Raw genomic sequence first — 16,856 nt, forward strand, 5'->3', positions numbered from 1 at the left:
AATAATAATTAAGTATTTCAAACACATGTCAGAAAAAAATCATTGAAAACTATGTTGTGCAGGTTGGGATACACTCTGATTAATTCATTAATCGGATTTTCATTCAAGCACCTTGTGGTAAACGACATTCTTTGTTTTTTGGTCAGGCGCAAGAACAAATAATGCGGATGGTTTGCCGACACGTGAGCATGCCACGTACAATTGACCATGAGAAAAACATGCATTTTCTAGATTGAGGCCACAAATAGTCAAGGATTGGCCCTGTGATTTGTTGATCGTCATGGCGAAGGCAAGACGAATCGGGAATTGAATTCGTTTAAACTCAAAGGGCATATCTGTTGGGATCATCGGAATCCTTGGAATAAGAACTTCCTCATCTTTAAATTTTCCTTTAAGTATCGACGCGTGAATCACATTGCTCATCAGTTTTCTTATCACCAAACGCGTTCCATTGCACAGTTTTGGTTGGTTTAAATTTCTAAGCATGATGACTACCGAGCCAACCTTCAGTTGTAAATTGTGCGGTGGTAAACCAGGCACATCCAAGGAGTTCAAAAATTCAGTTGGATAATTAGTGGCTTCTTCTTCGTTTGTTACACAGTCGATAGATTTGAATGAATACAGAGTACCTACGATTTGATTTTGAACTATAAAATTGAGGTCATCTACATCTTTATTTTTAGCCGCCAAAATTGCTCGCTCACTTAACCATTTAGTATTTTTGTGGTTAGCAATGATATCCGGAAATACTTTGTTGATAAGCTCGTCTTTTGATGAGACGAAATTGCAAAAATTTGGAGGAAATGAAATCAAACCGCTCGATTCGTCAACAGGAACACGGCCATTACCGATAATCATCAATTGCTTCGAGAAATCATCAGCAGATAGATCGTTCAACAATGCAACTCTCATATTTACAGACAGTTGAAGTTTGTTTACATATCGCCACAGATTTGATGCTTTGAGGCAAGCGTTTATTTCGTCGGCAGCAGTAGATCTTGGAATTACTGGTAGTGTTTGTTGGAAATCGCCAGATAATAAAATCATTGAACCACCAAAACATCTCGAGTCATTGCGCAGATCTTTTAATGTTCGGTCTAGTGCTTCCAATGCGCGTTTGTGCGCCATTGTGCATTCCTCCTATATGATGATTTTTGATGCTACTAAAACTTTGGCCATTGCGGAGTGTTTCGAAATGTTACATGTCGGTTGTTCAGTAGTTTGAAGGTTTAATGGCAATTTTAACACTGAGTGAGCCTTCTTTGCTCCACCCTAACGCGGCGCTCTTCTCGGGCAATTTCTCGTTCTTCGTCAGATAATTGACTCGCGATATTCCGTTGCCTAATTGCATTATGGCTCCGCTGGGAAAGATTAGATCTTCTAGGACGCGGCATTTTTATTAATAGTAATACTGAATATGCACTCGCACAAAACCACATAAAACAATTGAGACATAGACAATAGCTTATCAAGAAAAATCATAGACAACCTATGAAAAGACATTTACACTTTTGGTAACCTGTAGAATAAATCTTTAATTAATTTAATAAATAATTTACACAAATTAATGTCTAAAACAAACAAATATAACAGTACCTACCTGAACTTTTGAGACATTTTACACATAATAAATTTCTGAACACACACATAAATAGTTGTTACAGTATTTGACAGGATTGGACAACAAATGTTTGACATGTAATAAACAAATGAGCATTTATTGAAATGATTAAGTATTCATTACACATTTCTGAACACACGCGTAATATTTTTCAATCTTTTTTTAAAAAAAAGTACACATAATAGTTTATTCATCCATTTTAAATAGTTTATGAACGCATGCATAAATGTCAATCATTACTTACAGATTTTGACAAAAAAATTTGACAGCTCCGAAACTAAAGAACTTTTAGGGAAAATAACGCATTTTTCAAGTATTCGTCAATTTTTCATTATTTTTAAGATGTATTCTGCTATTCGGGGCGGAGACAAATCCTACAAATCAAAAACCATGAAAATTGGTCCAGCAGATCTCGAGTTATAAGTGTTGTAACAAACCGACTTTGTTTTATATATATAGATGTAATATTGTATTCATTTGTTGTGTGATTGTGAAGAATATAATGCTCTGACACATTTGTATAACTAAAAATACATAATAAGGTAATAAATAAAGTATGTATAAATATATGCCATTCAGTGATGACACCTGTTGTGCTTTGCTACAGTCTAACACCTCGTTTGTCATGATAATCTGCATTGTTCAATAGTTAGCAATTTTAAGTTATTTTTCTGTGTGGCACTGTCAGGTGTCGGCTTCAGCCAGACATGTATGGCTTTTTACGCTTGTGTCTGGCAAAATATATAGAAGTTCCGAATGCACCGATTTTGTTGGTCTTTTTAGCAATGAAGTAGAGAACACACAACTAAGGCTTGTTCCGAGGTAATGACAGAAGTGCAAAGAATAAGTGTAAGGAGAAATAAGGATACATAGATATACGGACCAACACTGTTTTTTTATGCCTGTGTCCTATGTTTTTATCTGGAGGCTGAACGAGTCTAACACACAGTCACAGACACGCTACATGCAGAACACGCAAGGCAAAGAAAGTACTGCAGAATGTGCCAATCAGCCAATGCCAGTCTGCCCCACCCTGCTGTATTCGCTCCTACCCAAAGCTCATTTTCTGACACTGTTTTTGTTTTGCCTGTCAGCAACTCAGCATCTCTGCTGTGTGGTGGATAGCAACCATCCTTTTCGTATTATTGTAAAATGGACAGTGCGACTTTTAGGGCGAAATGTCTGGCCAAGTATAATACTGAGTCTGGCTTCTCTATTTTCGGATTTGACAACCCTATTTGTGAGAGCTTTTCCTCACTGTGATTTTTGTTTCGTTTTTTGCAAACTGCATGCATATAGTTGATTGATGACTGATGATTCCCAGATTGCATTTTATTACTTGTATTACAGCATCACAACAAAATGAGGTCAACATCAAACAGAATAACAACTGAAATGATGTCTTCACTTAAAACTTCCGGGCTGATAGGCCGTGGTCGAAGTATAAAACTCTCTCCTGACGTTTCATCTCCAACTGCGGGAGACATCCTCGGAGGTAAAGTGGCCAACTGCGAAGAGAACTCGAGGAAGCGCTGATTATATAAGCAGTATAGAAGGCGCCACAGTCGATCACGTGGCGTCGGCTATGAGATTATCTCTGGTGATGCCAACATTCTCGATTGAAAGTAATCTATCGTCACGCTTGCGGTGCAACGCTGACATCCAAATTTTATCCAGTTTAACACCTTCGTCTTTCCTGTTAAAATTATTACGATGTTTATCAATCTCGATAGCCTCTCTATACAAGTGTGCATAATAATGCGAGGTTTTTGATATGACGCTCGTCTCGCTGAATTTTATTTCATGATCACCTTCCTGGTAAACATGTTCCGCTACGGCCGATTTATCCGTGTGACCCAGGCGGCAATTCCTCTTATATTCAACAAGACGGGTGTTCACACTTCTCTTTGTGGTACCGATGTAAACCTGTCCACAACTACAAGTTGGCTACATGACTGCATGGTCGTTAGTGCAGCATCTTGTGTCCCACATTCCTCCTGGCAATGTAATGATCCTTATACCTCCAAATTGATTACACGTCCTTGTCACCCTCACATATTTTCAGATGTGATTTTCTGTACCTTCCTGTTCCACTCATATTTCATTGAACCCCATACCTACCCCCAACCCAAGGGGAGTTTCATACAGGCAGATGTTAGTGAACAAATATGTGGTGCAGACTTCATATAACACGAAGGACTGGAAATAACGCTAAATATGTTACAAATCATATTGGACAGTGAAGTGGTAACCGGTTGTCTGGCAGAAGTGCTTACAATCCTGTCACCTCAGCCAGTAGTTCAGTTAGTCCAGAAGCTAAACAAGAAGTTTTTGGCCAGGTACAGAAAGTGTTGCAAATCAAGGTGGATCACATTAAGATGACAATGGTCACCAATCTCTCGATAGCCCAGGAGACTAGCACCTAACCATTTCATGGCAGCAGAGACAGAATTTGAAGAGATGTTACATGCGGGCATCATATGAAGGTCTGACAGCCAATGGGCATTACCGTTATACTTACTTGACAAGAAAGTCTGTACCAGGAGGCCCTGTGAGATTCTAAATGCATGAAAAAACCCCAATGTTTTCCCGTACCTTACCTAAGGGATTTCATGAATGTTTTAGTCAGAGCTACAATTTTTAGCATGGTGGACTGCAAGGTAACTTATAACTAGATTCCGATTGCAAATGAAGATATTCCCAAGATGGCTGTAATTATGGCTTTTGGTCTCCTCAGGTATCTAGACATGTCATTTGGTTCAAAGAATGCAGCTCAGTCATGGGAGAGGTTTACAAAGTACTGAGGGGTTCAGATTTCTACTTCGTCTACCAAGATGATATTTTGATATTTTCAGAGACAGCAAAATTATGTGCAGGGCATCTTGAGGCACTGTTTGACAGAATACATAAATATAGCTTGATAATAAATTGGGCAAAATGTGTTCTACCTCAAAAACAGGTGACTTTTCTCAGCCATACTCTGTCAGCTGCCGGTATTAACAGCAATTAAAAATCTTTGTCAACTGTTACTGACATCATCTACCAGGAGCAGCAGAGATGCATGTGACCGTGGTATACGCACTGGCAAGTAATAACGCTACTGGCAGGAAAGTCCTGCCACATACCCATGATGCAGGAAGCTTGTGAAAAGTTACGGGGTAGTTTGCAAAAGCAACGCTCGTACTCCATCCAATCCATAATGCACCATTAATGATAGTGATGGATGCCAACCAATAGACTGTCAGGACAGCTCTCCGTCAATATATTGAGAATGATTAAGAACCTTTGGGGGTTTTTCTCCTGGAAGCTGACAAAGGGTCAAACAAATAGGAGTGCGTACTGTTGAGCTGCTGGCTGTTGTTGTTGTTGGTGTTGTTGTTGTGGTCTTAAGTCCTGAGACTAGTTTGATCCAGCTCTCCATGCTACTCTATCCTGTGCAAGCTTCTTCATCTCCCAGTAACTACTGCAACCTACATCTTTCTGAATGTGCTTAGTGTATTCATCTCTTGGTCTCCCTCTACGATTTTTACCCTCCACGCTCCCCTCCAATACTAAATTGATGATCCCTTTATGCTTCAGAACATGTCCTACCAACTGATCCCTTCTTCTAGTCAAGTTATGTCGCAAACTCCTCTTATCCCCAATTCTATTCAATACCACCTCATTAGTTATGTGATCTACCCATCTAATTTTCAGCATTCTTCCGTAGCACCACATTTCAAAAGCTTCTATTCTCTTCTTGTCCAAACTATTTATCGTCCATGTTTCACTTCCATACATGGGTACACTCCATACAAATACTTTCAGAAACGACTTCCTGACACTTAAATCTATACTCGATGTTAACAAATTTCTCTTCTTGAGAAACACTTTCCTTGCCATTGCCAGTCTACATTTTATATCCTCTCTACTTCGACCATCATCAGTTATTTTGCTCCCCAAATGGCAAACTCCTTTACTATTTTAAGTGTATCATTTCCTAATCTAATTCCCTCAGCACCACTCAACTTAATTTGACTACATTCCATTATCCTCGTTTTGCTTTTGTTGATGTTCATCTTACATCCTCTTTCCAAGACATTATCCATTCAGTTCAACTGCTCTTCCAAGTCGTTTGCTGTCTCTGACAGAATTAAAATGTCATTGGTGAACCTCAAAGTTTTTATTTCTTCTCCATGGATCTGAATACCTACTCCGAATTTTTCTGTTGTTTCCTTCACTGCTTGCTCAATATACAGATTGAATAACATCGGGGAAAGGCTACAACCCTGTCTCACCCCCTTCCCAACCACTGCTTCCCTTTCGTGTCCCTCGACTCTTATAACTGCCGTCTGGTTTCCGTACAAATTGTAAATAGCCATTCGCTCCCTGTATTTTACCCCTGCCGCCTTCAGAATTTGAAAAAGAGTATTCCAGTCCACATTTTCAAAAGCTTACTCTAAGTCTACAATTGTTAGAAATGTAGGTTTGCCTTTCCTTAATCTCTCTTCTAAGGGTCAGTATTGCCTCACGTGTACCAATATTTCTATGGAATCCAAACTGGTCTTCCCGAGGTCAGCTTCTACCAGTTTTTCCATTCATCTGTAAAGAATTTTCGCGTGACTTATTAAACTGATAGGTCGGTAATTTTCGCATCTGTCAACATCTGCTTTCTGCTGGTTTAGTCAGTTTATCCAGGTCCCATCTCCTTAAATTCCCACCTTCTTTCAGTTTCTTCAGTTTTAATCTATCGTTCATAACCAATAGATTGAGGTCAGAGTCCACATCTGCCCCTGTTAATGTCTTAAAATTTAAAACCTGGTTCCTAAATCTCTGTCTTACCATTGTATAATCTATCTGAAACCTGTCAGTATCTCCAGGTTTCTTCCATGTATACAGCCTTCTTTCATGATTCTTGAACCAAGTGTTAACTATGATTAAGTTGTGCTCTGTGCAAAACTGGTGGCGTCCTCTTTTATTTCTTCCCCCCAATCCATATTCACCTACTAAGTTTCCTTCTCTCCCTTTTCCTACTACCGAATTCCAGTCACCCATGGCCGTTAATGAAGCTATATAACACTTCCGCCCTTGTATTGGGGCTAAACCATTTACAATCTACCCAGACCATAAGCCATCACTTTCGCTTTGAGCAATTAAAATAAAATTGTTCGCCCTGGGCATTCTGCCAGCTAGGATTTATTGGGCAGTTCACTACAGATGTAAGATACACTAGGAGGAGGAATATATAGTGGTAGATTTTTCCCTAGTATCAGCACAATCTCATTCACAGTAAATTATGGCCAACTTAATGGCAGCATAAGTTACAGATGAGCAGCTACAACAGTTTGTGCACAATGCTTCGACAATTCTTCAGCTCAAACAAGTGCAGTTACACTAGGCACAAAGGATGTTGTTTGGTGTGACATGTCTAGACCCTCACCTAGACCATTTGTTCCTGGAATGCTACAAAGAACATTTTTGACAGTGTTTTTAGGAAGGCCTTTGATGTCACTTTCACTGGTACATCACAGATTGGTATTGCCTCCACCCTGCATTTATATCTATCTGTGGCTGTAAACATATAAAGATATCCCTCTGATGGTGAAAGCAGGCCCGTGAGGTCTATGTGAATTTGAGAGAAAGAACTTGTTGATGCAGGAAATTCTCCCATCAACTTGAATAATGTCTGCAAACTTTTCACTGTAGACAGACACGCTGTACATACTCTTAATACAAGGCCATACATATTTCTCATTCATCAGTTTAATGGTGGCATTTGCAGTAGAATGGCTGAGGTTGTGAACACTGGCTGACAATTTGAATTGATATGCTCCTGGAACTATCTAGATTGAGTGGGTTCCAGCATCACCATACAACCAGCTACCATCCTGCAAGCAACGAGATAGTAGAGCATTGGCATAGAACGTTGAAGCTGCACTTATGTGCCACAAGAATAGCTCAACAGCTGTACTACCACTAATGTTGCTGGGACTTTGCACAGCCTTTAAGCTGGACATTGGGGCATCTTCTGCAGAGATGGTTTATGGAATGTGCCTGCCTTTGGAATTTTCTTTTAGCAGCACCCACACAAATGGATACAGAGCTACCATACATGCTGCAACAAGGCAAGCTTGAAGTAGCTAAGCTGTGTCCTGTCATGAAAATTGGAGAGAGTTCATCCATAAAGACCTTAAAACATGCTCACATGTGTTGTTGCAAACAGACGCAGTATGCTTGCTGTTGCAACCTCTGTACTTTGTACCTTTCCAGGTGCTAAAGCATGAGTAACATATGGTGCAGATAATGTATAACAACAAGCCATTGATGATGTCATGAGAATGGATGAAACCTGCATATTTGCTAACTCCAGACATACCCACACAAGATATCTTGGGTACTACCTCAGCGACCTTGAGTCAACCGGATAATGCTACTGGTCTGCACACAGTTATGTCACCCTTGACTTGGCTCAGCGAACAAGCCCACAGGAAGTGCTGAAGAAGCCAGTAACTTACATGAGGGCAAGTCAACAGGTATGACGCAAATAGCCGCACATCCCTGGAGCTCCACTCTAGTGTGGCGGGGGCGGGGGGTGGCTGTGTATGACGCGCATAATTCTGGCAGTGTTTGAGAACATATGTATTATTCTTTGACCACCCAGCCACATTTGCTTTATATTTCCTCTTAGTTCTAGTTTTTGACAGTTCCCTGTTTTACTGTAAGTTGTCAAGCAAAAATCTAACTAATTAAGAGAGTAAATCTTACAGGTAAGTTGTAGGTTCTGCTTTTACTTAAAAACACTGTTTTATCTTTTTATCAAAACGTTTCGGCACCTCTGTATCATCTTCAGTAGGTTGTGTTTATTGAATACTGTAAAAAGTGAACATATAAAAGGTTGTAACTGATCTGACAAAGTGAAGCCTAAAGAAAGTTTTTGTTCGTTTCGCTTCTTGCCATGATTATACATTATATGGTTTTGCAATGTAATATGTATGGTGTGCTGCATTAACAGCTTTAGTCTTCTGTGAACCAAATGATGAAAATGTGAATTTCATCAGAGAGTTAACACGTCCCTTCGTTTTTAAAAAACATGATTTTGTCATGGGAAAATGTTTTGTTGTGACTGATCAGTCAGGTACAATCTCTTTCCAACATTATGCCTATGAGAACTAGTTCATACACCTTTTATTGTAGATCATCCAATATTGTATGGAGCATCCTTCATGTGGGTCATCTTAAAAATTACGTACAGCTACATGTGAATTTAGTCTCCCAGTTCTCAACTGTTTAAAACTGATTAACAGGTTGGTAATAAATGTTTGCCACTCTACAAGAATTTTCATTGGTGATAAACCAAACAAAAAAAAAAAAAAGAACTTTACATTGGGATATTATTCCAGTTTATCCAGTCAAATGAAATTCACGCAAAACAACTTTTTCAAAAAATTACTCTACAGTTCAGATGATAATTGATTGTGAGACACGTAACAGCATAACAAAAACAATATTTCATTGATGCCAGTGCTATCTGTGTTGCAAGCACAGGACAATTTGCCTTACTCTCAATGAATACAAAAAAAATGCAACAATCTGTGTTTTTGTAGTCCTGGCTGTTTGTCATAAATGTACTTTTCATGGGAATCTGAAGTGCCAGATGTTGACATTTTGAAACTTTCCATTTAATGTCTCTGCAAGTATAGTCTCAGGTAAGAAAAAGAGAAATATGTGTTCTTTTCACTCTGCTTGATGCACTGTTTATATTTTCAACATCACTGAGACTCTTCTTACTTTATCATTAAATTAGTTTGTTTCTCATATTGCATGTCAACCATATGCTTTTCTTCACAGGTTGTACAGGTTGGTGGACGGTGCATTGATGTAAATTTAGAAATGTCTCATGTTTTTGGTGTATCAAAAGCTGTTTTGAGCAATGTTATATTTTGCCATCAAGAAGATTCTAACTGGTCAGTATATATCTAGACTGTTGCTACATCTCTGAGGTACTGAATTATGAGGAAAGTTAAAAAAAATTTTTTTTGTCTTTGTAGGCCAATGGATGAGGGAAAGAAACTCAAGGAGAAGTTTGATTCCATATTCGATGCAACAAAACTTAATAAATGTTTGGAACACATCAGAGATCTTAGGAAAGCCGTAAATACAGGTCAGTCAGTTGTCATCTGAGCTAAGTATTCTGTCAAATTAATATATGTAGCTAAAATTCTTCAGGGTTTTTGTTGCTTTCTCACACACAACCACACACATGCTCTAACACGCCAACCCATGGGTACCTGGGATGGATGTGTTTGGGCACATGTTTGGTTGTTTGTCTGACAGTGTGTACACAAACTAAAAAGAGAGCAGTGCTTGAACAATAAAGTCTCTTTGATGTGAAGTGTGCCTATGCGTCAGACATCAGTACCATCTGATGAAAACATTCATGATAAATTCAAACAGTTATTTTGTCAAAGTTGACTGTAGAAATATTGTTTAGTTCCATTCATGTGGTTTTGTAGGGATTGTGAAGCTGAAATTCCACTAATTTGTAAGCAATTTGCTCTGTGAAAATCAAATTTATTTATTATGTATTGTTTTTTTTTATGTGACTGTGAATCACAAGCAGAAATCAGCACTGATGAGAAACTTCTAAAATCACAACAAGAGATAAAAGATGAGACTGTTTCAAAAAAGAAGGATTTACAAGAGGCAGAGAGTCGTCTGGCAGTAACTCAGGACAAAATAGATAACTTGAGTGATAAACTATCACCTTTGCTAGAAAAACTAGATGAAATTTGTGATGTGGAAAAGGATTTCCTTCAGCTCACCAGGGAGAAAGGTAAATTGCACTTACTGTGATATTTCATCATTAGAGTGTGATGATTCTTGTGTATGGGCAACTTAATTCTGTGAGGCACGAACTTGTGGCTAATATTTTGAATCAGAAACTGGTTTCTAACCCCCATGTCTATAAAAACTAATTCAAAATAAAGCAGCTTACTGTATTTAATAGAACATTACTTTTAGAGTGAATGTAAATCCATTATGTTATGGCTTGTGTACATATGTAGCAAGGATTTTAAACTTTTTGAGGAAATGGTGATGTTCCTTCCATAGCCTATGGGTGCAGATTTCAAAATCGATATTATTGGATCTTTCCCGTTTCTTTATATTTAACAATCAGCTGGACTCTCATATCTTTGCTTTAATCTGTTTAATATTTCAGATTTCAAAAAATTAAAAATTAACATTTCACTTATTTTTGACTCACCCATCTGATATAATGTTTTCTTGAGACAGCATTGAGTTGGACACTGTTAGCATTGGTCTTTGGTGATGGTTATTGCTGGGGACAGGGGGGGGGGGGGGGGCTGATTGGCACCCTCCTCATACCTTCTCAAGCATTTACATTCTCAGAAATTCTCAAAACAGCTCCTAATCTTATTTTGCTGGTACATCATCATTGTAACCTTATTTACTAGGAGAGACTTTACATAAAACTTACAGCCATGTTCAGCAAGGGAACTGGTGACGTTGCCATCGAGTGCCCCAATACCAACATCATAATCATAATTATTACCCATCCTCTGATTCGTGAAGAAAGTTGATGTGAATCATCATGCTCAGTTCATTAAAATATTTGTGTCACATAATAGTAAGGTGTCTTTTGGCACAACATATACTTGCACTTAGTTGTATTTCTTTGTTAAATTTACTTTATTTTGCGCAGTGTATCATTATGATATGAATAAAAGACAATTCACGGGCATTTTAATGTAATCCATATTTAAATAGGTTGCGTACAGGCTACTTTGGATGATGGAGTTTTATGTATAAATGTCCAATTGGCAATGATTTATGGATTTACTTGTGTAACAGTAGAAACAATATGAGTTCATGTTGTTGTTATTCCCACCTACATCTATGTGATTACTCTCCTGTTCACAATAAAGTGCCTGGCAGAGGGTTCAGTGAACCACCTTTAAGCTGTCTCTCTACTATTCCACTCTCAAACAGCGCGCAGGAAAAACGAGCACTTAAATTTTTCTGTTCTGAGTCCTGATTTCTCTTATTTTATTGTGATGATCATTTCTCCCAATGTAGGTGGGCACCAACAGAATGTTTTGACAATCAAAAGAGAAAACTCATGGTTGAAATTTAATGAGAAGAGCCCGTTGCAATGGAAAATACATTTGTTTTAATAATTGCCACATATCATGTCTGTATGCACTATCTCCCCTATTTTGTGATAATACAAAACGAGCTGCCCTTCTTTGAATTTTTTCAGTGTCGTCTGTCAGTCCCAACTGATGCAGATTCCTCACTGCACAGCAATACTCCAGAATAGAGCGGACAAGCGTGGTGTAAGCAGTCTCTTTAGTAGAACTGTTGCATGTTCTAAGTGTTCTGCCAGTGTTTCGCAGTCTTTGGTTTGCTCTACACACAACATTATCTATGTGATCGTTTCAATTTAGGTTATCTATAATTGTTATCACTAAGTATTTAGTTGAATTTACAGCCTTCAGATTTGTGTGACTTATCGCGTAATCGAAATTTAGTGGATTTCTTTTAGTACTCTTGTGAATAACTTCACACTTTTTTTTATTCAGGCTCGATTGCCATTTTTCATACCATGCAGATATCTTATCTAAATCATTTTGCAATTTGTTTTGGTCGTCCGATGACTTTACAAGGTGGTAAACGACAGCATCATCTGCAAACAATCTAAGACGGCTACTCAGATTGTCTCCTATGTCATTAATATAGATTAGGAACAATGGAGGGTCTATAACACTTCCTTGGGGAACGCCGGATATTACTTCTGTTTTACTCGATGACTTTCCATCTATTACTATGAACTGTAACCTTTCTGACTGCAAATCACGAATCCAGTCGCACAACTGAGGCGATACTTCATAGGCACGCAGTTTGGTTAGAAGACGCTTGTGAGGAATGGTGTCGAAAGCCTTCTGGAAATCTAAAAATATTGAATCAATTTGACATACACTGTCTATAGCACTTATTACTTCATGAGTATAAAGAGCTAGTTGTGTTTCACAAGAATTATATTTTCTGAATCCGTGCTGACTATGTGTCAATAAATTGTTTTCTTTGAGATACTTCATAATGTTAGAGCACAGTACATGTTCCAAAACCCTACTGCAAATCGACATTAGTGATATGGTCTGTAATTCAGCAGATTATACCTACTTCCCTGCGGGTCCGGGGATTAGAATAGGCCCGAGGTATTCCTGCCTGTCGTAAGAGGCGACTAAAAGGAGTCCATCCCCCTCACGGGGGTAGTTAGCGCCTGCGTCCGGAGACGGACGGTTCCACGACCTATAATTGTGGTCTTTTTGGTTTTTCACTTCTCGTTTCTTCCTTCCTTTTGTTGGTTCCTTTCTTTGCTCTTCTCCACCTCACTGTCTTCCTTACTCTTCTCCTTGCCTTCTAATTGCCTTCTTCTCCTTGCCTTCTAATTGCCTTCTTCTCCTTGCCTTCTCATTGCCTTCTTCTCCTTGCCTTCTCATTGCCTTCTTCTCCTTGCTTTCTCATTGCCTTCTTCTCCTTGCTTTCTCATTGCCTTCTTCTCCTTGCCTTCACTGGTGTCCGCCTCGGCATTTGAGACAGTCTGTCCTCTTTCTCCCTCTCTCTCTTCTTTTTCCTCTTCTTCCTTCCTCCCTGTGCGTGCCTGAAGGCCGACCCACGCGTTCGCACGCGTAGCCGGTGACGGGGTAACGCGTAAGTCCCCGCCCTGGGTAGACATGTAAGGCACGCGCGTACCCCCTGGTAAAGGCCAGGCGCGGGGAGGGGTGATTGCCTGAGCTGATACCTTCTGACCATGCCGATTGGTCCCTCCGTCTGTTTCTCGGGAGGTGTGACCTGAGGTGTAAACATTCACCTAAGGCGGGAGTGCCCTCTGAGAGGGTCCCCACAAGGAAGGAGCGCGCCATCGGAGACGCTGGCAATCATGGGGGATTCCTCCGCAATGGATTCTACTCCATCTCTTTCGACTTTTGCCCAAAAACGGAAACGTGACCAGCCACCAGTGACAAAAGTACTACCACCTGCCCCACAGTTCCTCGTCGTTTCTCGATCTGAGGACGGAAAGGATTTTTCCTCTGTCAACCCTTTCGTTATCCAGAAGGGCGTAGATGCCATAGCCGGATCTGTCAAATCTTGTACCAGGTTGCGCAACGGTACCTTATTACTAGAAACTGAGAGTGCCTTTCAGGCACAAAAACTGCTTCGGGCCACACTCCTGTACACGTTCCCTGTCCGGGTGGAGGCCCACCGAACTTTGAATTCGTCTCGTGGTGTAGTCTATACTAGCTCCCTCGACGGATTGACTGACGAGGAGATTCAATCTTTCCTCGCTGAGCAGGGTGTGACGGCTGTCCATAGGGTCATGAAAAAGGTCAACAATGACCTTGTACCGACCCGGACACTTTTCTTGACCTTCGATAGTGTTAAGCTGCCATCGCGCATCAAGGCGGGCTACGAGGTTATTTCTGTTCGCCCCTATGTCCCGACACCTACGCGCTGCTACCAGTGTCAGCGTTTCAATCACACTCGACAGTCTTGTTCCAATGCGGCTAAATGTGTCACTTGTGGCAGGGATGCCCATGAGGGTGACTGTCCACCTCCGTCTCCTCGTTGTGTGAACTGTCAGGGTGACCATGCCGCATCCTCCCGCGACTGTCCTGTCTATAAGGAAGAACGCTGTATCCAAGAAATTCGGGTCAAAGAAAAAGTGTCCACCTCGGCTGCTCGCAAGCTATTGGCTAGTAGGAAGCCCGCGCTGCTCCCAGCGGGGAAATACAGTACTGTCCTCGCCTCTCCTCGGACTACCAGGGAGGTAGCAACCCAGACATGCGATCTGACCTTCAGCACTACGGTCGTCCGTTCGGCCAGTGCTAAGATCGCGCAGTCGACGTCTCCTCTTCCTCCCATCACCCCACAGACACCAGCCCCTTCATCAGCTTCTGCTAAGACGAAGACCCCGAAGTCAGATGCACGGGCCTTCAAGAAGGAACCATCCCGTGCAGACTTCCTACGTACCTCGACCTCCCAGCCTTCGACCGGTACTTCCACCAAACGTCCTTCCAAAAAGGCTCATAGGAAGCACAGTTCTCCTTCACCGCCACGGCGCATTTCTTCTCCTGCGCCACCCAGTGGTTGCCGCCCCAGGCCGTCATCCGTTTCGCCTGGCCGCACCGCTGGTAGCCGTACATCTGGCCATTCACCAGCGGAGGAAGCTCCCCCTCCCGGCCATCCTCCCGAGATGGCCGATGAACCTATAGACCCAATGGACGATGACTGTCCGCCTACTGATAGCGGCGGCAGTGCTCGCTCGAAGCCAGGCCCTCAGCGGCCTTCGAGGTGACCCCTTCTCTCATCTTCCTTTTCTTACGATGGCACTTATTCACTGGAATATTCGCAGCATTCGCTCCAACCGAGAGGACTTGAAGTTGCTGCTCTGCTTGCACCGTCCACTCGTCGTAGCCCTCCAGGAAACGAAGCTACGCCCATGTGATCAAATTGCCTTGGCACACTACACATCTGTGCGTTTTGACCTACCCCCTGTGGTAGGTATCCTAGCTCATGGAGGGGTTATGTTGCTGGTCCGGGATGATATTTACTACGATCCCATCACGTTGCACACCGGCCTGCAGGCAGTTGCCATCCGCATTACTCTCCCCACTTTTACGTTTTCCATTTGTACCGTTTACACTCCATCGTCATCTGCCGTTACCAGGGCAGACATGATGCAACTTATTGCTCAGCTACCTGCACCATTTTTGTTAACTGGAGACTTCAATGCCCACCATCCCCTTTGGGGCTCTCCAGCATCCTGCCCGAGGGGTTCCTTGTTAGCAGACCTTTTCAACCAGCTCAGTCTTGTCTGCCTCAATACTGGCGCCCCTACTTTTCTTTCGGACACATCTCACACCTATTCCCATTTAGACCTCTCTATATGTACTCCCCAACTTGCACGCCGGTTTGAGTGGTATGCACTTTCTGATACATATTCGAGCGACCACTTCCCGTGTGTTATCCATCTCCTGCAGCATACCCCCTCTCCGTGCTCCTCTAGTTGGACCATCTCCAAGGCAGACTGGGGGCTCTTCTCTTCCAGGGCGACATTTCAGGATCAAACCTTCACAAGCTGCGATCGTCAGGTCGCACACCTCACGGAAGTCATTCTCGCTGCTGCTGAATATTCCATCCCTCACCCTACTTCTTCTCCACGTCGCGTACCGGTCCCCTGGTGGACCACAGCATGTAGAGACGCTTTACGTGCTCGTCGACGTGCTTTACGCACCTTTAAACGCCACCCTACAGTGGCGAATTGTATCAATTATAAACGATTACGTGCTCAGTGTCGTCATATTATCAAAGAAAGCAAGAAAGCCAGCTGGGCTGCTTTCACAAGCACCTTCAACAGTTTTACTCCTTCTTCTGTTGTCTGGGGTAGCCTGCGCCGGCTATCTGGCACTAAGGTCCACTCACCAGTTTCTGGCTTGAAGGTCGCGAATGACGTCCTTGTGGCCCCTGAGGCTGTCTCCAATGCCTTCGGCCGCTTTTTCGCAGAGGTTTCGAGCTCCACTCATTACCACCCTGCCTTCCTCCCCCGCAAACAGGCAGAGGAGGCTAGGCCACCTAACTTCCGCACCTCGAATCGTGAAAGTTATAATGCCCCATTCACCATGCGGGAACTCGAAAACGCACTTGGCCGATCACGGTCCTCCGCTCCAGGGCCTGATTCTATTCATATTCAGATGCTGAAGAACCTTTCTCCTGCGGATAAAGGTTTTCTTCTTCATACATACAATCGCATCTGGATTGAGGGACATGTTCCCGCATGCTGGCGCGAGTCTATTGTTGTCCTGATTCCTAAGCCGGGGAAGGACAAGCACTTGCCTTCCAGTTATCGACCTATCTCGCTTACCAGCTGTGTCTGTAAAGTGATGGAGCGAATGGTTAACTCTCGATTGGTTTGGCTGCTCGAGTCTCGACGCCTACTTACCAATGTACAATGTGGATTTCGTAGGCGCCGCTCTGCTGTTGACCATCTGGTTACCTTGTCGACCTTCATTATGAATAACTTCTTGTGGAAGCGCCCGACCGCGGCTGTGTTCTTTGATTTGGAGAAGGCTTATGACACCTGTTGGAGGGCGGACATTCTCCGCACCATGCATACATGGGGCCTTCGCGGTCGCCTCCCTCTTTTTATTCGTTCCTTTTTAATGGATCGACA

The 16,856-nt window shown here is 42.0% G+C and overlaps 1 protein-coding gene across 1 annotated transcript in view; it reads left to right on the forward strand.

The window, feature by feature from the left end:
* The window catches only part of LOC126100446 (DNA repair protein RAD50), a 270,875-nt gene that overhangs the window by 49,803 nt on the left and 204,216 nt on the right, over positions 1 to 16,856 (forward strand). The window contains exons 3-5 of the mRNA XM_049911053.1: positions 9,449 to 9,564; positions 9,649 to 9,761; positions 10,221 to 10,433. Coding sequence (XP_049767010.1) covers positions 9,449 to 9,564; positions 9,649 to 9,761; positions 10,221 to 10,433 — 442 coding nt within the window. The remainder of the gene's footprint in view (positions 1 to 9,448; positions 9,565 to 9,648; positions 9,762 to 10,220; positions 10,434 to 16,856) is intronic.

Source organism: Schistocerca cancellata, chromosome 9 (assembly GCF_023864275.1).
Source record: "Schistocerca cancellata isolate TAMUIC-IGC-003103 chromosome 9, iqSchCanc2.1, whole genome shotgun sequence".
Lineage (NCBI taxonomy): Eukaryota > Metazoa > Arthropoda > Insecta > Orthoptera > Acrididae > Schistocerca > Schistocerca cancellata.